Source organism: Haemaphysalis longicornis, unplaced genomic scaffold (genome assembly GCF_048455015.1).
Source record: "Haemaphysalis longicornis isolate Haplotype H1 unplaced genomic scaffold, Haemaphysalis longicornis Haplotype H1 scaffold_4, whole genome shotgun sequence".
Taxonomy (NCBI): domain Eukaryota; kingdom Metazoa; phylum Arthropoda; class Arachnida; order Ixodida; family Ixodidae; genus Haemaphysalis; species Haemaphysalis longicornis.
Window position 1 is genome coordinate 42714880 of NW_027526361.1, and position 21758 is coordinate 42736637.

The 21758-nt window shown below is 48.5% G+C and overlaps 1 protein-coding gene across 3 annotated transcripts in view; it reads right to left on the reverse strand.

Moving 5' to 3' along the window:
• Positions 1 to 385: 385 nt before the first annotated feature.
• Positions 386 to 21758, reverse strand: part of Pav (kinesin family member pavarotti) — a 30805-nt gene continuing 9432 nt past the window's right edge. For 2 of the 3 annotated variants that reach the window (XM_077706558.1, XM_077706557.1), the window contains exons 5-24: positions 21202 to 21308; positions 20903 to 21070; positions 19734 to 19968; positions 13573 to 13675; positions 13249 to 13328; positions 12719 to 12838; positions 12149 to 12275; positions 11718 to 11803; positions 11527 to 11629; positions 10759 to 10817; positions 9620 to 9769; positions 9321 to 9431; positions 8089 to 8287; positions 5148 to 5209; positions 4962 to 5055; positions 4038 to 4180; positions 3590 to 3684; positions 1639 to 1696; positions 1505 to 1548; positions 386 to 548 (exon numbers count right to left, since the gene is read on the reverse strand). In XM_077706558.1, the coding sequence (XP_077562684.1) occupies positions 533 to 548; positions 1505 to 1548; positions 1639 to 1696; positions 3590 to 3684; positions 4038 to 4180; positions 4962 to 5055; positions 5148 to 5209; positions 8089 to 8287; positions 9321 to 9431; positions 9620 to 9769; positions 10759 to 10817; positions 11527 to 11629; positions 11718 to 11803; positions 12149 to 12275; positions 12719 to 12838; positions 13249 to 13328; positions 13573 to 13675; positions 19734 to 19968; positions 20903 to 21070; positions 21202 to 21308 (2160 nt within the window). In that variant the 3' untranslated portion in view covers positions 386 to 532. Of the gene's footprint in view, positions 549 to 1504; positions 1549 to 1638; positions 1697 to 1794; positions 1811 to 3589; positions 3685 to 4037; positions 4181 to 4961; positions 5056 to 5147; positions 5210 to 8088; positions 8288 to 9320; positions 9432 to 9619; positions 9770 to 10758; positions 10818 to 11526; positions 11630 to 11717; positions 11804 to 12148; positions 12276 to 12718; positions 12839 to 13248; positions 13329 to 13572; positions 13676 to 19733; positions 19969 to 20902; positions 21071 to 21201; positions 21309 to 21758 lie in introns of all 3 variants that reach the window. The other variant, XR_013324025.1, reaches the window with a different exon arrangement.

Sequence of the window (21758 nt, forward strand, 5' to 3'; positions counted from 1 at the left end):
GCAAACGTCGTCTGCTCGGAGGTACTTTGAACGGCGGTACCTAGCGCTCTTTGTGATTACGAAGCTAAGGATTTCGCCACGGTGATTTTAAGAGCATAGACTACTTATTTGGACAAAAAAAAATTTTGAGTGCAGTTGGCGTAGAGGTCAGAGGGGATCATGAATGCGCAAAATAATCATGAAATGTACGTATGTTGGGGCAAAATGTACCTACTTTGGGGAAAATAGATGTCCGCCATGAAGTCATCTACTCTGGTAGGAATACAGTGAGCTGAAAATAAGATCTTTACAATATCATACTCGAATAGGGGGAGATGGTCCCCCCGCCACTGGGTCCACCGCTGCTTACAAGTGAAATTTAGCGCATTAGAGTAAAGGCAGGGTCCTTTTTGTTGCAAAGCCTTTTATTGGAATAAAATCACCCGCTGAGCACATTTCATTTGTTATCACGCAAGTCCTTGAAGTTATGTACAGCACTGACATTGGCACACGAATGCACACGTAGAAAGCCATTATTGCAGGTCCGGAGGATTCACATCCTTGGTCGCCTGCAACAAAAGCGAGTATGGCATGAATGGCAGTGCAGGACAAAGGGAGAATAAAAGGGAGGAGGTGATGCTAAACTTTACGAATACAGTGAAAGCTCAGGGTGCCTGGAGTCGAACCTCACATCATCTGCATGGAGACATCCAAGGCACGCAGGCCACCTATCTGAGCACCCCAATTATGAGTATACATAATTAAAATCTCTACATGCAGGTTCTTGTTTTCTTTTAATACTTGTTTCATCCTACCGACTACTGCTTGTGATGTTTCGACAAGTATGTTCCCTTAATGCCAAAGGCAAAACACGAGCCGCCTCTGCCAAACAAAACCCTTTCCTGCCACTGTTGCCTATCCTCACTGAAGTACTAGCATTTCCAAGGCTTTGATGCACGATCAGTTAGCGTGATGCTGATGCATGATTAGAATGCCATGCATGCAATTAGGAAATCCCATGCCAGATATTTGGAATTCAGTTTGTTGGCAGAGCCACTCTGTTCATATACAACTTAGTTGTAAAAAAAAAATAATGCACACCTCCTACTCACAATGGCTGTATGCCCGTAATGCCTCTGAAACATCATTATTGCCTCTCACACCCCTAGGTGCCTGCCATCTGCATCCGCACCCCCTCCCTCCCTTAAGGAGGAGGTGATGTTGCAGATCTGAGATTTTGCAGCTATCAGTTCATATACACAGTGGAAACCAGCTGCTCTGGTTGGTTGCTAAACAGTAGCAGCACGTCTAATACAACAGCTTTCCGTCCCTTTGCTCCCACACAATGAAAGCAATGAACACATTCTCTGAAACAGGCAGCTAACGAAAAAAAAAAAAAAAAAAAAACTAATACAAATAAAGGCAGTAATGCTTGCTAGTAGCATGCCTCCCATTCTCTTGAGCTGCATGTTTTAATTTAACATGGCCCTTATCTTCAGAACGAACTTTACTGTGAGGTACTCACTTTGTCACACCTGGATGAGCATGGCCTTCCATGGAAACGGAGCACTGCGAGAAAGTTATTGAGAAGAGTAGGGTGGAAAGTGGTAAAAAACTGGTCACCATAAAGATTTGCGGAGAAAGGCTGCAACTACTTACTCGAGCAGCCACAAAGTTTTCGTCATCGCTTTGACGCCCACGGCCACTGCTCCGCTTCCTGAAGCATGGACAAAAGACAGACGGCCATTAGGATCAAATCGAAGCCTTCTTGCGCAGTGCCACATGAATGGGAACAACGAGGTTGCAAGTGCTTACTTTTCATCGTACTAACCTGAAAGAGGTGCAAAAAGTTGGAAAATAGGTTAGATATGCGATAAGTTGTTGAAGGGATGCACAAAAGGTATTCTTATCATTAATTTTTATCTGCTAAAGCTAGCATGCTGGTACGGTTATGCAGAGCCGTTTAGGGCACTTCTGTTCCTGTTAAAAAAAATTTCGTAGGAAGGTTGGTTATGAACTAGTTCCATTGAATTAAACACACAACAAAGTTTGTGTACAGACAAATCCTTTTGAGGTCATTCTTGTCGAATTGTTGGAAAGTGCCTTGTACACAAAGAAACCGTATACTACAAAATGGGGAAAGGGGTCGTATATGCATGAGAGTGAGAGAAAATGAGCTGAAACGTCTTTTTTCCTATATATTTTATGCTTAGTCTTCGGTCATCATCATAGTTTTCTGCCAGTCCTTTGTCCAAAAATTCTTCCGTGCCGTCAAGCACACTTCAAAGAAAACAATGAGCTCCTTAAGAAGGCTTGTCCATACATTCATGACTCACTCATCTGCCCAGCGTAGCTGGCAAGGCTCGTTTAAGACATCCTGTTGTAGTCAGCGGGCTCTTCTGACTGCATTCACTCTATGTAGCAGCACATGATGCGGTCCTTAAATTGCTGCGACTGAGATGCTATGCTTCCCAGAATGTGGATGAGCTCAGGTGCCAAATCGGAGTCCACCCCCAGCATAGAAGGCAACCGCAGCAGTGCTCCTAGCTGCCAACACCACATAGGCTTTATCCAGTCCAATACAAGGATGCCATCCATCATCCATCCATCCTTTGAGTTGACACCTGACGACAACATTTCTCGAAGACACCTCACCTTTTAGCTTGAACTAAGGTGGAAGCTTGTGTCCATCTGCTGTGAAGGAACGTTATGGTGCACTCCTCCTCTCTGGTCTTCATTGCCAATCCCAATGCGTCCCTACTGAAACTTTTCCGATTTGAACAAGAAAATTACAGATAACTAAAATGGCACGAGTTTCTCTTCATACCTTTTGGGAAGCTTGTGCAAAGCTCAGTTCTAGCTCATCTTGAAGTCCGTCTGTGGAATCTCTTCTTAGCTAGCCAACTTCCAGCTAGCTAGCTAGCCAATAGCTTAGCTAGCCAATACAACTGTTGTTTTTGTATTTAGCAGATCAAAATTTATGGCAAGGTGAGCAAAACATTGTACCCAAACGAACTCAGTTTGGGTAGGTTCTTCTTGTGCAGCGGTGTTGAAAAAGGGCTTGCTTCTGTCTTGGACAATTGCGAAGAATGCAGCCTTCACTTCCTCTGGACTATTGCCTAGTGGCCCAGTTTCCGGTGGTCTCTGCAGTTTGTACAGATTTTCTTCCAAAAGCAGTTGAGATTTGCTTTTGTCGCCCCATCGTTGATGACAGGTAGGACTAGCATAGGGCATGCTTGTGGCAGCGATGGCTTGACAACAACTACAACACAACAATCCTGCACCATTGCTAGGGAGCACACCCTTGTTCTCCAGAAAACCTGGCAATGATGACTGCTAGGTTATCGCGAAAACGGAACTGTGCAAATTTGCATTTCAGTCTGCTTAGTTTTAGTGGTGTGAATTACCATGACAAAATTTGAGGGGAAGAAGAAAAACTTTGCACTACACGGAGGTTTCTACAGAAGGTAGTGATGTTTAAGCCTGGTTAAATATGTTTAAACATAGGGTAGTTCGCATTAGTGAAGCTCGTACTGCTGAGGCTCACATGGAACTAGCTTTATTGGATGTATCAACACGGGGGAAGAAATGCGATCAAGGCTTGACGCACCTGAGTCTGCTCGAGGTTGGAGACAACTGCTTCACCGTCTCCACTTCGTTGAAGACGACCTGTGCTCCACCGGTTGCCGATGGAATCACGTCTCCCTGTGCAACAGGCACAAGAAGGCGTGCTTGAGAAATGAGCAGACAGGTCTAAACCTACATTTTCAAAATGAGCTACATGCATAACAGAATAGATGCTAAGGGACGAAGTAAGTGGCGAGAGAATTCAGGAAGAAAGACTACACCAAGCTGACACAAGATGGCCGGATGCCATGTTCTGAAGTGGATGCTAACAGGCTGCACATGACTACACCCTGCCAGATTGCCCGGTCTTTATAATATTATTTTTAACAACGAAGCCCACAGCTGTGGCCCTAACTAGGATCTGCATCTCGCTTTCTCTGAACAGAACAGGCTTGATTGAGGTTTAAGGCAGCGGCAGACGTCCAGCAGACCTTGTAGAGCTGCTGCTCCACTTCCCCAGTGTCGTCTTGTTCCTGGTGCATGAGAGCGTACTTGGAGGCCCCCTGGGTGACGTCCTTCACCCCCAGCTTGCCCACCGACCGCCGCTTCTTCATCACCGGCTGCATCACCGAACCTGGGCACACACACACACATCACCAAGTTGGCGTCATGGCTGGTGTGAAAGGCCACAGCACCTCGTAATGTAGATTTCCCCCCAAAAATGCACTGCTCGACTTACCCAACACATACGACCCCAATTCACCCGTAGTACAAATACCTATGTGGTATGCCCATGAAAACAAGCTTGGAACACATGATGCTGCCATGGTGCTTCACCAAACATGTGCAATTTAGTCTTCATCTTAGTATTGCCACTCTCTAAATGGAGCGTCTTTCTGAATCTTTAAGAATCTTATGCCCAGCAACAAAAGAAAGCTGCTTCGTTTTTATTGTCATTGCTATTTATTATCCTTTTTGCTACCACACGCATTACCACTGCTTCTGATCAATTTCTTGCAGTGGCTTCAGGTGATCAAAACAAGCAGTCATGTATATGCTGTAAGCCGCTCCATGCTACATAACATGCATCTTTGTGGCATGGCTTTGTGTCAAGTAGTTGGTTCTTGCATAAGTGTATACGTCTGCTAAGAAGCATGGAAAGCTGTTTTTCTGCGAATTTCATGTACTAAGCACTCAACCCTTTTTGCAAACCAACAGCGCTCACAGGTATTTCCATTGAAAAAAAAAAAAAGCCACATTTCATGTCGTTTAGTTCTAATTTCCCCCATTGTGAGATACTGAACAGAATAAATATCCACAATGGCGATATCGAAAGCGGTCTTTGTAGTCACGGGCAGCCTCATAGGAGACCAGAAGTGCAAAGAGCTGTACTACAGCTGGGTGTCAAAGCTCACCGGTGTCAACGGTGCCTGCAGGCTTGTGGTCCACCCAGGTCTCGGTGCCAGAGGACTTGGATCGCCTGTGACGCAACACTGTGCCCATGGCTGGCTGCACACACGAGACGCGACACCCGGCTGTTACTTATCTGCTTCGAAAGTGCCGTAAGAAAAAAAAAGAAGGAGAAAAGGACAACCCAATACCTTGGGCCCACAGCACAGCCTGGGCTCAGAGGTAGCAGGCGACATTCCGCCACCAGAGGCTCCTGCAAGCAAAAAATCGGATCATCAAGTCTTTTTTTTTTTTTTTTAATGAAAACGCACTTATTTTTCTTGATACTTTTGCAGCAATGCACATGACAAACCCAGAACTACAAACTACTTTTAACAGACAGCATATTTTGCTGTTGGCACACTAGACAAAATGAAGTCAATAAACAGAACACAGCCATTCCAGTCAAACTGTAGTTTGGTCGAAACAGCTGGTGGATTGATGCCAAGTACGGATACAACTGGATTGAATAGCTATATCAGGGTAAATGTGTGAGTTGCAGCAACTCTGTTACTGCTGGATAAAGAAACTTTAGCATTACTTCAAATCTCATGCCACATTTGTTTATAACTTCAGTGCAGAACCAATCCCTCTTCATTAGAACTAAGTAAGAGCTGAAGTTAAAGTCAAATAACTAAACTTTTCAAGTGAGAGTATATAAAGCATGCAAACTCCAAATTTCAAGTTTTTGCTGTGCTCAGAAGTTTTGTGAAAATTGAGTGCGCAACCAAGAGTTCAACGCAATTTCAAGTAGACAAAATTGTCTGCGTTGTAAAATAAAATAGTGAAAATAGAAGTTTTTGGTTACACACCTGCTACCACATACCCGTGATTTTTAAAATTCTGCAGCTGCTGCTTTACAGTCGAGTTTACGTTTTGTTCCCACCGTTCTGTATAGATTTCTGGAAATGTGCTCTTAACGTCATTTAAATAGTCACCAAGAATGAATGTTTGTGGATTGTATTCAGCTTCCTATGCAGCCCTCGAGTTTTGAAGCTAAAGCCCCAACCAAAAGGAATTGCAGTTTCAACAGTGTCAAGTTAGGCTTTCCGATAACCAACACTGCAAATAACACAGTAATAACCTGCAACATATAAATGCACTTTTCCAGGCTCGTGCTGGTATGCTCTTTCAGCAACCAGAAAATCAAATTATGGCCAATCCCACAGTTAGGGGATTTATGCCTTTTTCTTTATTTCCGTAAAGCCATTTCGTTGTCTTATTTAGTGTTCCTACTAGTTTTTTTTTTCTTCTCGGGAGTCCTTTTCCAGTTTGTGGAGTTCTAATTTTCGTCTTTCCTTAACCAGCACCAACTAGCCCATTACCATTTCTATTCAGTACCCCTACGGGGTTTCAGCATACGAACAAAGGAGCGAGGGTTAAAGGGGTTGCACCTTAAAGGGGGATTCATTACTGTTAGCAGTTATTTGAAGACATGCACAGATAATGTGAAAAATGATATGCAGTCTGAGGTCACAAAACGGATTCAGTCACCTCTGAAGGCAAGAGTTTTGGTACGTGCCTATGAGGCAGCCAGCTTTCTTTTTGTGCAGTTGCGTTAAGCTGCTACAAAAGATTGTATTACACAAAAGAGTGTAATTGTACTATGAAATACTTCGTTATATCTACAGTTGCTTTGCTAAAGCAAAGAGAAAAATGATGTGCCTCTAGATAAGAAGGAAGGATATCAGAGTTTTACTTATATCCCCAAGGTGAATACCACAGCCAAATTCCATTACCCATACATCTTAAAACAGCAGTTTGGTAAAGAGCTACTCTTAATAGCAGCTTATTTTAATATGAGTATGCGACACCACATGGAAAATAACAAAAGAAAGAAAAGAACCAGTACGGGATTGAATGTCCTTATCCATTTGAAAGGTAATGATTGTATTAAAGACAAGAGTGTCATGCCTGGCAAGTTTACTATTGTTGGCTCTGTCTATGTGTGTGTTTGCGCAGAGCCTCTGATGCGTTTTGCGTACACCTCCATGGGATGCAAGGTCAGCACAGCTCAACACAATGCAATGTGCAGTGGACCACGCACAGCAATGGCTTTGGGATGCTTTATTTCACAAACATTGCTCTAAGCAAACGAGATATATACCGACAGCTCCACAAGTAAGCTTAATCAGCTGTTTTCTCATTCACTAAGAGGTTTGCAACTGTCTAAAAGATAAAAGACAACCAATGTGGTGATAGGCACTGCTGCAAATATCGCACATGCAAACAGCAAACATAAGAGGCCCAGCACTTCCTTTCACATTTTGAGCTTCAATGTGCATAAGAAAACAAGAGGACTAAATGACAATTGTTGTTTTTGCTTCCAATACCAATTTTTTACCCACTCTATAAAAGATTAATTCAGACGAACAAAGCATATGCCGTAGTGAGGACACTTACTTTCCCCAGTGGTGTTTACATCAAATTCTATGCCGCTAAATGGCAGTGTGTTCACCCAAGGTTCCACTTTAGGCAACAAGGTCAACAGGCACCAACCTAGCAGTTTCAGGAGCACTGAAGCTGAGGCATCTTGAAGGAACATTCATGCAAATCCCCCTTGGGAAGCACCATCACGGATTGCACACTTGTCACATTCATTGTGCAGAACCAATGGGGAAATAAAATGCAAGCAAAACTTTTAATAAAAAGGTGAAAAAAATTGACAACTGCATGTAAACTTACAAAACAGCCACGTTCACACTGCAATCGGGATGATGATGCAAAAGTTAAAAGAGCAGATAGAAAGACTGGCATAAAAGAAACTAAGAAAATGCCGAAGCATCCAAAGCATGATGGTCCAATCACAGCATCCGGCTCCCATCAGGAATGCGGTGACAAAAGCCAAACTACGCAGAAAGCTGCAGTCTTGTCCTTCTTGTGCCAAGGTGCATGCAGCAGCAGTATAAGCAGGGAAAAAAAAAAAAGTGCGGTGGGGTAGGAGAGTGCAAGGGGAATGCAATCTGGGTTCAACAGCATTCGATAGACAAAGCACAAATCCAGCAAGCTGCCTGCAGCCCCCACATCCAGCCATGCCACTCAGCGAAGAAGCCAAGTCGGTGCCAGCCCTCGCGCCGTTGTGCTAGGACTCACTGGCAGCGGAGCGTGTGACCATGGCGTTCTCGGAGGCGGGAGGGGCTGAGGGCTCGGGGTAGAACGGGGCAGAGTGAAAGGGGGCCACGGGCACGTCCCAGTTGGCCGAGTTGAGCACGTCGCGCAGAATGCGGAACTTCTCGTGGTTCACACTCAGCTTGGCCTCCAGCTCCGCCTGCTTGTCCGCCAGCAGCTGGTTCTGGGAGGAGGAGGAGGAGGCAGAGGACGCAAGGTTGGCGCCCCTGGAGCGGGAACCGAAATCCTAGTCCCAGCACCAGTAAGCAGCAGAAGGATGATGGGGACTGGAACCCCGCTTTTTCCAAACGCATGACACTTATGAGTAGGCACAAAAAGGCATGCTCTTGTTACACGTAACAGCAGGATCCCGACCCCTCATAAGGGAGTGATGTGTTATGAATGCAGCCATGACCTGTCATGATATTCTGTATGCGCTGATAAAAACACAAGTTGCCAAATATACTTAACTTTGGGACGCCCCTAGATTGCTCTTTTCGTAGAAAATGCTTGGGCAAGGCCCGTCACTCCATCTCACCGCTCATAATTTGTGCTGCCACAAGTTGTAGTGTGGGAAAGTGAGTAGGTGCCGACACCCGTTTGCCACTTTCCACATTAACAAACAAACCGCTGCTGAAGTGACTTGCTCTGCCAGTTCAGTGTCTCTTCGGCAAGATGGAGTTATACAGCACAATGCTGCTTATCACCAGGCCGCAAATCTTTGGCTTGACCTTCATCCCTTGATAAGCTCGATACAGCATACACCAGTTTACAGATGGTTTTCCATGTATTGAAATCTCATATGTATTGCTGTAAAAAAAAAAAAAAAAAAAGAAATAAAGAAAACCAATGTTTTTCCTGTTGCTTTCAAACTACAAACGGAACTGAATGAAGTGCTGTAGTGCAGGTATTTGTTCAAGCCACAAGCAAAATAAAGCCCATTTGAAAGCCTGGGGACGTGGAAGAGTCATTGCTCGAAGGCATGGACCTCCTACAACAGGGATCAATCAGTAGTTTGAAGCAGGAGTGGTAACAAGACAGTAAAATGAGAACACCACACTGGCTGCAAAGTGGAGCACTGAAGACATGACTGCACGGCAGGCTGCATGCCCCAAATGTTGCCCCCCAGAAAGTTCTCGGACTGCTTGCACTGACACTACTTTGCCACCACCGTGCAGAGAGGCAGTGAAAAGGAAGAGCCAAAGTAGGAAGCCCACCATGGCACGCTTCATGCGGTCCCTCTCCATCTGGATCTGCTGCTCCATGCGGTGCTGCATCTGCACCCGCTCCATGGACTCCTTGTTCAGCATCAGCTGCTTCTCGTCCAGCTGCACAAAGGACATTCTCGTCTATCAGCTGCTCATGCACTGCGGTGGCTACCACTTGCAACAAAACGGCTGACAGTAGCAGTGGTTGACTAGTGTTGACCCCCCTCTACACTTCCAGCCTCCCTAACACATGCACGTGCACCCCGTCCCCCCAGTTGAAGAAAGAGGAGGGGTATGCCGAGCGGTACCATGTCCTCGACGGCCTTCTTCTGGCGGAACATGCCCTCGAGCTCGAGGTTCAGGGCCTGCACCGACTGCTCGGCGTTGGAGAGCTTCTTCTCCAGCATCACCACCTGCTGCTCACGGGCCTTCAGGTCCATCCGCAGCACCCGGTGCTCCTGGGGATGGACAGGAGGGGGTACAGCCACAAAAGGGTCCTCGTCAACCCCAGCACGGGCAGACACACTAACACGCAACCACCCATCAAACCGTCCCCACCTTGCTACATACCACCTTGAATGCCGATAGCCCCGCCTTCTGGCAAGTTCAGAAGTTTATCTATCTATTCCTTCAGAATACCCCTAAAGATCCTTTCGCAGAAGGGTATTACATAAGTAGGTAGAACAATATTTCATATTTTACAGTGCAACGAGAAAGGGCCTGTTCCTGGTTTACGAGATGCCAGAACTGCTTGCGTAACCAACCAGGCTGAGTGAATGAAGAGCACAGGCAAGGGTGCAAGTATGGCCATACAAATGAAGAGTGGGACCAGGGAAGCAAAAAAAAAGGGGCAGAGGAAAGCAGAGAGGAGGCATACAGTGGGAATAGGGCAAGAGTGGTGCTGAGCTATGTGGCACTACCAGTGCTTCATCAGTCTTCTCTGCTTGGATAGCCCCTTTGGCAGCAACTGTTCCAACTGTACACATCCAGTTATTTCTTAATCTGATTAAATTACAAAATTTTGTTATCTCAGCTGCACTGTGATTGTTGGCCAAGTTTTTTTTAATATTAAATCTGCTAAAATTGAAATTCAACATTTGTTGCGCATGGTAGGAAAGCCCCATTGTAGAATGCTACCAATCAGTTCAGGCAGGAAGGGCATTAGTTACTATAAGCCGAAATATACTACAAATGGGAATTTTTACACTACATCTTGAGTAGGAGTTTGCAACCTTGAACAAAGCTGTAAAATATCCAGGCAATAGGATGCTGCAAAGAAACTTTTTAAAGGGGAAAAAGAAAAAGTCATTCAGTGACAACCTCTCAGCTACTGACAAGCCCATCAGCAATGAACCTACATTAAAACACGTGAAAATCCGGTGTAGCCTGCCTGCAAGGATGATGGGCAAGTCAGAATAAGACTGACAATAAACAGAAGACACTGTACCTCCTTTAGAAGACCATTTTCTGATTCCACCTCAATGATCTGCCTACGTATGTCCTCCGCTGCAACAGAAATAGGAAGTCCAGGGTTAGAATTTCTCCTCCAGAGGAATTATATGAGCAACTGCAGGTGATGGGTGTACTCAGGAACACCACTGTGTATGTATGTTGGCCGTTACGTGCACAGCACCTTATACAAGTATTTATATGGGTAAGAACAGAATATAACTATGGGCGATGAGGGTATTCGACAACACAACACTGTCCCCAATCACGAGAAGACCACAATTCCACTTCCCTTAAAACCATGTGCATCATGAAAGTCCACCTTTGAAACCCTTGCACTACCCTTGAAAGGATAGGCCTCCACATTGGGCTTTGGGTTACTGTTGCCAGTGCTGCAAGGATTCACACCTTTGTCTGCACAAATCGACATTGTGCTTTTTGATTAAGGGACAGTGGCATATAAGTACTGTCGCATGTAGTCATCTACTGCCAGGGACAGGAGCAGGAGTACAATATTTGCTATAGTAGTCCATGAAAAATGGATGACCCACCAACCCTCAACAAGTGGCACCACACCGCTACCCACCAAAGCGAGGATATGATGGTCGCAAAGATTCCGCGTGGTGTGCACAAAACAGGTTTCTTTGTAAAGCCAGGCATACGCCACATTTTATGAAGCTGGAAGCGACATGCTCTGCTACAATAACCATGATAGCCAGGGGTGTCATGGTTATGACAGCATGCTGGGAAACGAGGCAAGAATTACCTCGCATAGTTGTGGTCACCTTCAGCTCCTTCCTCATTACGATCCTCTGGTTCAGCCACTCAATAATCTTCTGGAAAACCTCGCTGTCGGCGGGGTCCTGAAGCTGTTAGAAAACAGGAAAACACTCGTTCTTGCTACCATGTGGAACGCAAAGCGAAACAGTTGCGAGCAGACAAAGGCAACCACCGGACCTTGTAGTTGTGCAGCAGGGGCTCGAAACGGACCTCCTTCAGTGGCTCAGCGGGCGGGGCATGGGTTGACAGCTCCTTCAGGCTCCCTGCAGCGCACATCAATGCTGGTACTCAACCATCACTTGTTGTAAAGAGGGCCACAAAGATATGATAAAATGAAAAAGCCACTGCAGTGGGTTTGGGAAGTGGTCTGAACCGCCCAAACGTAGGTAATTGCAGATGCAAACTGGCGACTGTAAAGCTGCAGTCGAGGCACGTTCGGTTAACGACAACGATACCAGTGGGGCACCTCATTTTAACAATTGATTACCAATATGCCAAAACGTCGGAAAACTGCAGGTTCAGGGCAAGGAACAAAGACTGAGCAAGGAGAGGGGGCGAAGGGAGGGGGCTCTGTCACAATAAGGCCAAGCACAAAGCATGTAGCTCACCTCCGAACTTGCCCGTGCGAGGCAAGAATGGTCGCCTTCGATTGGTGCGTAGGCTGGTAACCGGTGTGGTCGGCTGGCAGACGGGGACTAGAACCTCTTGAGCCATCTCGGCAAATTTCATCACATGCTGAAAGGCAATGAAAGAGGAACAAACCTGTCCATTGTACTCCTTGAAAGTGGTGGCGGAAGGTTTAATGCAATGTACCGCAATGTAAAAAGAAGCATTTGCCCAAGCGAAGTTCCTGAGTGAGCCAAGCACTTACAATTTAACTCTAATGATGCACAACCTCAACTTCTGTCCTCTTGGTATGTGCGTGTCAGAAATAAAATCCACATGATGACAAGCTTACCAGTGCAAGGTCTGAGAGCACTGGATGTCAAATACTCCAGGTGCACTGAAAAACGCAGCACACTGGCCCTTTCCCGCCTTGACAGTCGTAGCCAGCCGTGCTTCGTTCAACACCCCCTTCCTTATTCCAACAACCCCCGCCCCCCAGAACATTGCAGTTGCTATGCTATTGGTGCATAACTTGGTTCAAGTGCTTCGAAGCAGCGCTGTGCCACACTCACAAGTGTTTCGTCATAGTCGTCTGGCCGTGGGTTCAGGCAGACAATCATCCGCACTTTTCCTTCACCATCAAAGAAGTTCTTGAAAAGATGTGTGATCTTGGCGTCTCTGTAGGGAACCATCTGGACAGGGAAAGAGTAAAGTTAGAGCAATAAAAATTAGACAAGTATATTTTTACTATCAGCTGCAGGGTTAAATGGTGTTGCAAAATTTTTTGAGTTGCAGAAACTAAGGCCAGGAAGGTTTTACGCAAATTTGTATTGATTATTTGATTAGCTGATTTACCAAAGTTCAATCCCTCTGTGTGAGCGCATGATGCTATAAGTATGCAGCATTTACCCTGAGGCACGAGTCATCTACAATGCAAATTTCCACTACAGTGCACATCACGGGTGCAGCAATCCCAGCAAGCGTAACTCAGGCTTCTTGGCTACCCAGCTCCCAACCCTAGAGTACAGAAGACAATCCGTGCCCACATTGTGCCCATGTTTTTTGCCAACTCTAAGTGTGCCAGGAAAGGTGGGGGAATCACCTTGTTGGATCCTGTTGTCTGGTTTTCCCTCAGTATTTCAATACAGGTGCGCAGGACCATCAAGGAATTGTTGATGTTACCTGCAGAAAAAAAGAGCAACGAAAAGAGAACAGCATTAGCAAATTCATCCTACAACAGTTTCTGCACACTACACAGCTACAACAAATCTACAAGTCTAAGCACACTTCCTGAAAACAGAGAGAAAGCAAAATAAGCAAGTCTCTCTGAATGCTGGCACCTCTAGAGTCATGTAAATGTACAGTCTACAAGATGATGTCCAAGTTATTTTTACCATGAAAAATAAAATAAAAGATAAAGGCTCACCCGCTTCCCTCAGCCTGTGGCCAGTGCTGCCAGTTCTGTCTGTGCGCTCACTGCCGGCAAGGTCGACAAGCGAAAGCTGGCTGACCACCAGAGCGTTCTTGTCCTGAAAGTACAAAAAAGGGTAGTAAAATCAGAGTGAAATTCCACATGGAGGAGGCTGCGGTCGCTCAGGCGAACTGGTGTGTTCACATCGGCTCCGTCTTTAATGAGTTATCTCGCAGTGTTAATTAGCCAACACCGAAGTTTCCTCTTCACCAATGTGTTCCTAAAGTCGAGCGGCATCGACAGACACCGAAATCATCGAAGGCAAGTGATTTTTCGCCGACTTATCGAACTTTTCGTGTCAACGCCGTGCGACCGGCTGCTAAGCCTCGGCGTGCAGCGCCGAAGCTAGGTGCAGTCGCTGCACGTGCTGCGCGAGCGCCGGCCCCGGCGGCTGTCGCTCATCTCGGAGATGGAGTCGTCCACTCCGACAACAAGCTCGGATGCCAAGATGTGTGTCGAAGTGATGGGTGAAGAAATTTCTCCCGAAGATTTTCACGAAGACGCCGGCTGGAAACTCGCGGGAGACCGCCTGTTGAGAAACCGCCAGCGAGGAGCAGACAAGAAGCTCCAAAATGACAACGCCATCAATCGCAAGGCAACGTTCAACGCCAAGAAAGTGAAGGCCTCAGCCATTAAGGCCGCAATAATGCCGGCAATGCCGCGCGAGGAAATCAAAATCGTTGTCAGACCTAGGGGCGGCCTAAGCGTCGTCAAGACTGGGCTGATCGACATCACCACAGCAATACACGCAGCGGCTGGAATCACCAAGGAAGCCGGGCACTCCGACACGTTGTGCCTCAACGTGCAGCAAAACATCATCGTAATCAGTACGCCCAAGGAAGAACACGCCTGTCGCTACGAGAAAATTAGCCAAATTGACATTCAAGGCAAGCTGCACGAGGTCGGTGCATACCGCACGGCTCCGCACGACACCGTCAAGGGAGTCATCCGGGGAGTACCTGTGAGCGAAACACCGAGAGACATCGACGTCAGCATCGTCAACGAACGCAACCCGCTAGCCTTGGGAGCCAAAAGAATCGGAACCACGACGACGATCATCGTCGCCTTCAGCGGCACCAAGGTGCCAAATTATGTGAGATACGGCTCCGCCCTCATGAAATGCCAGTTATACCGAAAACAGGTGGACGTCTGCCACCAGTGCGGACGCATCGGACACCGCAAAGATGTTTGTCCGTCGCCGACCGACACCATCTGCAGAGGGTGCGGACAACAGAACCCCCGAGAGGATCATACGTGTTCGCCGAAGTGCAAGCTCTGCGGCGGTAAGCACTTAACCGCCGACAGAGAATGCAAAGCCAGGTACAAAATCCCATACGTCGTTCGCAAGAGACAGTGGGAACGGCGAAAGGTCGAAAGCGAGATGTCACTCGAGCACGACTTTCCATCGCTCGAGCCACCATCTGCGCTTAAGTCGAGAGCTCCTTCCAGGAATTGCTCACAATCGATAAGAGGCAGCAAAGAGAGACTGCAGAGCCGTGACGCTAGTGCACATAGCGCCAAAAGGTCTCCGTCGAGAGACCGGGTGAGCTGGGCAGACACCGTCCGATGCCCCAACGCAATGAAAAGCAGGGACGCAAGCGTCGACCGCAAGAAGCAACAAATGACGAGCAAGGAGACCCAAACGATCGAGGCACTGCGAAAAGAAAATGCTGAGATGAAGGTCACGATCCTGCAATTGACCCGGGAGATGGCGAACATCCGCAAGGAGATTAACAACAAGGAACAACCAATGGAGCAAACACCGACCGCGCCGAGTACTAGCGAGGCAGCGACGAAAGAGCTCTACTCCGCCACGGAGCCTGCGCCAAAGAAGAGAGCCATCGATAAGCAAGCAAATAAGGAGACAGCCAGCGACCTCGACACTCGCTTCGCTGGTATCGACTCCCGTCTAGACAAGCTCGAGAAGCTGATCCTGGCAATGAAGACCACCATTGAGAGAAAGTTCGGCGAGTACGACAGCAAACTCGCCGTACAGGAGAGGAACACTCAACTAATCACGAGCCACCCTATTTTCGCTCAACAGCAAGGTACCCAAGCTCCCGGTAACAACTTACACCTCGGACAAACATGGCCACCGAACCAGCAAGCTTAGTCGTGTGGCAGTGGAACTGCCGCGGCCTCCAACGGAAGCGCGCAGTGATCCAACAACACATCGAGCGCGCCAACCGAAAACCCGACGTGCTACTATTACAAGAGACTCTCACTGCCACACCGTCCCTTCCCGGCTACAGAGTGCACGCCGGCCCTCCAGAGGGCAGGGGCCTGTGCACCCTGGTCAAAAAGGGACTGACCTTCGTGGAGCACGTACTCAAAAACGTCAAGATAGAGCACACATTCACGGAGCTCGTGCCGACCAAACGCAGAAAGGAAAGCGTTTTTTTATTAAACATATACAGCAACCCATCGCAAAGGCTACAGCGGTTCAAGTCGGTGCTGCACAAGGCGAGCACTGCAGCGGGGAGGTCAAAGCTACTGGTGTGCGGAGACTTCAACGCCATGGATCAGACGTGGGGATACACCAAGAACAATGCCAAGGGGAGGAACCTAGCACAAGACGCACTAGAACTAAACTACACCCTCATCACGGACCCGGCATACCCAACAAGAATCGGAAACTCCGTCTCTCGCGACACCACACCCGACCTCACGTTCGTCAAGAACGACGAACCGGTCACCATCACCTGGAGAAACACCGGAGAAGACCTGGGAAGCGACCACACGATCGTCGAAATCATCGTGCCCACGTCGGGAGAACAACCAAGCAGTACAAGAAAGTTCACCTGGGTCGACTGGACCGAGTTCAGGAAGCTCAGGGATCGAGAAGAAGCCGAGACAGACGAGATCACGCACATCGACACGTGGACTCAAAAGATCGTCCGAAACGTGCGCGACTCGACGCGAGAAATCGAGACCGACGTAGATACAGACAGGCTGGACAGCCGACTTGCCCACCTCATCGAGGCAAAGAAATCCATACAAAGCAGATGGAAAAAGCAGAGGCTTAACAGAAGGCTCCGCAAGAAAGTGGCCGAGCTCAACCGCACGATCGAAGAGCACTGTCGCACGCTCTGCAGCCAGCAGTGGAACGAGCTATGCAATGCGGCTGACGGCCAGATACACAACGGCAAGACATGGAATTTACTCAAACAGCTACTTGACGAGACCAAAACCAAGTCCCACCAAAGAGACCGTCTCGCCAAACTTCTGCATCGAGAGACTACGGAGACAGGAGCTGCCACCCTGCGAAAGAAGCTCCAAGACAAATACGTCCCGACGACACCGTCGGTCGACCACGGTCCATACCGCGGCCGACCCAACGTGCGTCTGGACAGGGATATAGAAATTGAAGAGGTACGCACTGCCCTTCACGACCTGAACAGCCGTTCGGCACCTGGGCTGGTTCTCATCACAAACAAGGCCCTAAAAAATCTTGACGACCACTCCATCGAGAACCTTACGGCGTATTACAACAAATGCTGGAGGAGCGGTACCCTGCCAAAGCAGTGGAAAAGGGCCAAGACAATTCTCATACCAAAACCCGGGAAGCCACTGAGCACGGACAACCTCCGCCCGATCTCGCTCACGTCCTGCGTGGGCAAGGTCCTGGAACACGTCCTACTCAACCGGTGGCAAGAGTTTCTCGAAAACGAAGACCTCTATCCCGAGACGATCATCGGCTTCCGCCAACACCTGAGCACGCAGGACGCCTTGATCCAAATCAAACATCAAGTCATCGACGGCGAAACCAGGGACACCAAAGCCGTCCTCGGGCTTGACCTGCAGAGTGCCTTTGATAAAGTCACGCACTCGGCCATCCTTTCGCAGGTATCCAATCTAAACTTAGGTGAAAGGTCGTACGAATATATTAAGGTCTTTCTCAGCGGTAGAACGGCAGAGCTCAGAGCTGGCGACCTGAAGATGGATGAGAAGACATTAGGTAGTCAGGGAACCCCCCAAGGCTCCGTCATCTCACCCATGCTCTTCAACCTCGTTATGATACAAGTTGCCAAAAGACTATGCCAGCTCGAAGGACTGAACCACACGATATACGCGGACGACATCACGCTGTGGGTGGACGGGGGCAGCGATGCCCACATAGAATCCACACTGCAGACGGCTGTCGACGCGATCGAAGAAAGCTTGGAAGGCACGGGACTGCGTTGCTCCCCCACCAAGTCCGAGCTCCTGATCTACCGACCGAACAAAACGCACAGAATCAAGCAGCAAAGGGAGCATGAAAAGATCAAAATCCGAACCAGGGACGGCAACACAATACCGAAGGTCAGCAAGATCCGAGTCCTAGGGATGACGATTGAAGCGCTCGGTAGGAACGGAGGCACCGTCACCCGCATCACGGGAAAGGCGGCGAACGCGACAAGACTGCTCAAGCGCGTTACTAACAAGAAGGGAGGCATGAAGGAGGAGAACCTCACCAGACTCATACACTCCTTCGTTCTTTGCCACATAGCGTACGTGGCAGCCTTCCACAAGTGGATGAAAAGCGAAAAGAACAAGCTAGACATCCTAATCCGGAGGGCCTACAAGACAGCCCTCGGCCTACCCGAAACTACCAACACGAAGCGTCTCCTCCAGCTGGGCATGCACAACACGCTCGACGAGATCGCCGAAGCGCAAAGAACCGCTCAGTTGGAACGACTGTCGTCGACCAAGGCCGGCAGAAAGATCCTGTGCAAACTAGGCATCAGTTATCACGCACAACAGGGACCAAAACGCCCCGTTCCCGACCACGTACGGCGAAACGTACGGGTAGACCCCTTGCCGAGGAACATGCACCCGGACTTCAACGAAGGCAGAAGACGCGCTAGAGCCAAAACACTAACGGACCTGCACGCGAAAGAGCCCGGCGCCAGATACGTGGACGCAGCCGAATATGCTGGCCGCAACGGCTTCGCGATTGCTGTGGTCGACTGCGAAGGCAACTTGCGGGCATCCGCCAGCACGTCAAGCAAGCAAGTCGAGGAAGCGGAAGAAATAGCCATCGCCCTGGCCATCGTAGACCAAGAATGCCACACGATCCTCACCGATTCCAGACAGGCGGTAAGAAACTACGCGAAAGGAAGAATTGCCTCAACGGCGGCAGGCATTTTGAGCCGACAGGCAGACCGCGACAAGAGGATTCGTATCAAGTGGTTCCCGGCGCACGCAGGCGCAGCGTCGGAGAAGAATGCCAACCACAACGAAACGGCACACGCCCGAGCGCGAGGACTAACTGACCGCGCCCAGGGCAACGGCCTCCCGCTGTGGTTCAGCGCCAAAGACCGAATGACCAGCTACAACGAGTTGACCAAGGCCTTTCGGCTGGCCCGTAGACTTCTCCCGCCGCCCTGCAAAGGGATGAGCAGGTCACAGGCCGTGCTGTTCAGGCAGTTGCAAACGAGGACGCTTCCGAGCCCGGCGCTACTGCATCGGATGTACCCGGAATCACACCCCGACGACAAGTGCAGAGTGTGCCGCAGGGAGACGGCCACATTCGAGCACATGCTCTGGGACTGCTCCAAACATCCAAGCGAAGCAAATTCAGGACGTATACCGCCGCAGCTTGAGGAAGCAATGCGGAGTGACCACCAAGAAACTCAACTCCAGGCCGTCCAGCAGGTCATCGAGGCGCTTGCTAGGCAGGAACCTCGCGAGCCGGCAACGGCGAGCGATGATCCTCGCAGAGCACCCGCCAAGACGACGACGTAGGCCACGTCCTAAGCGCGCGTGCGCGCTTTACTGCAGGCACAATAAACGTTTCTCCAATCCAATCCAATCCACATGGAGGAGAAAGCTACGCACTTCTACCGGTTAGTGAAGGCAATAACAGTTTGACTGTAAATAGAAACAAAAGATGGGTGCAAGCGAAATATCTTTTTATCATAGAAACTTCCAGCTCAATGCGTACGATAACTCATTACAAATTCAGCAATTCTAAGCAAATTCAGCGAGACTAAGTAATCACATTATTCCTTCTGTCAGCCCTTGCTCAGTTGAATAAGGTTACAATCGCAGCTAAGGAAGAGATAGGTTACTCTCAGTCTCACCACCCCAACAGCTCAGCAACGAACACCAATGGCTCAGTGTCACAAACACACCTGAAGAACGTCCAAGCCCTGGGCATCAAGCGGAGCCTGAACCAGGCGGATGTTGAAGATGCTATGGCTGCGGCTTGACTCGGCATTGAGTGCAGTGTGGGCAATGCGCTTGCGCTTCTGCCCGCGGCACCAGGCGTCGAACGCTTCATCGGCACTCTTCACCTCAGTCTCGGTCACTCCAAAGGCGTACACACAACGCTTGCAGTCCTCGCGGAGCATCTTGGACTGCAGCTGCCTACAGAAAGGAAGAAGAAAGCTCATTCGCCATTGGTTTTATCATCAGCGGCGGTCTCGACTTGGCATACATGAAAACGTACAAACGAATCCTTCGTCGTCCCAGACTAAGTCCATCAACCTGTGTGGCCTTTTCAAGTTTACAAATTAATGCTACCAACAAATCAAGCTTGAGGCCACTAGACCCCACTGCTCAGTGCACTGGCTCAGGAGGTGACTGGCCTGATATTTCAGCGGACCTGCTTTGTTTTTCAGTGTTTCATAATAAGCAATTCATCAGTGTGACCCACAATTCGATTGATTGATTGTAGGGTTTAACGCGCCGACGCAACGCCGGGGATGAGGCGCGCCGTAGTGGAGGGCTCCGGATTAATTTTGACCACCTGGGGATCTTTAACGTGCGCCGAAATCTCGAACACACGGGCGTTCTTGCTTTTCGCCTCCATCAGAAAAGCGGCCGCCGCGGCCGGGAATCGAACCCGCGACCTTGTGCTCAGCTTCTTCCTCACTGTGTTCACTCGACAAGTCATTTAGCTCAGCTGCTTTATATTGCCACTTCCGTTGGAGGCAGGATTAATCAAAAGTTCCTAAATTTCTTTGTCGGTCAAAGTATGGACGCACATGACACGGTTACCAGTCATGACAGCGCTGCTGGGATGAAGATGAAGTGGTGCGAATGGAGGAAAATGTACTCTATCTGTTGTCTAATTCACCTACAAGTTCTGTACATTTGTGTGAACTCTCCATACATGGCATGACACGCCTGCCACACTTCCTTTTTGCCCGAGTTGTTTCGTTAGTAGGGAGCGAGTTAAAACGGCAACACGAGTGTACTCGGGAGTAGCAGGGCATGTGCATGCATGACCGCCCGAGTTACCTCCGGAGTGGCAGTGAAAGTGTTAAAGGCCACGGCAAGGGAGCTGTGTAGCACTCACTTTGTCTTGACTGGGTCTATGGGGTTGTCCTCGAGAAGGTCGTAAACATAGTTGTTGTAGATCTCTATGTACGACACAAACACAGAGTAAGCCATGTCCGCATCGACATCCTCAACCTTGGCCGTCTCGTGCATGCGAGTAGTCCAGTCCACCACACCGTCGTCCCTCCTGGGTAGAAAGGTAGCAGTAAACTCTCATTACAAAAAAAAAAAAAAAAAGTTTGCCACCGGGCAAACTTAGTTACGCACAACTTATATTTTACGCATATATACGCAAAACTGCACTGCTCCATAACATACTTCCTAATCTTTGCAGGCTTCGGAGCCACAATTTCTTGCTGGTATTCAGCCATCGCTTCGGCCATTGTCTGTGGGTCGTAACCGTTCAGCTTGTCTGGCTTGAACACCTGAAAAGCATGGGAACAGACGCTTGCTTTAACCATCCCAGCACAAGACAGAAGGATAGGCAGCAGGGTAATGACCCCCCAACAACCGCACTCGGATGATCTTAAAATTGAATCAATTCGAATGGTGATTAGGTTGCACACCATGTACTTCGATCAGGTATAACAGCAGCATTCAGATCGCACCTGCATAATTACAATAGCCTAGCATGAGAGGGAGATTGGTTTCAAATTAGCCTTGTTCCCATGGTCACTCTCCCATGAGGTCACTTTTGTCATGGAAGCAAAAGCATCTTCACAAGATGTTAAGCTTAATCCTTCTAAAATGCAAAATCAACCTAGTGCAGCACCCTTAACTATTGCTGCAAAGAGGTGTGACTGCTCCCAAACTGTAAATGCCCCCATAGAAAGACCCAACGATAAACCGAAAAGCTTTGCTGTGAATCACCTTTT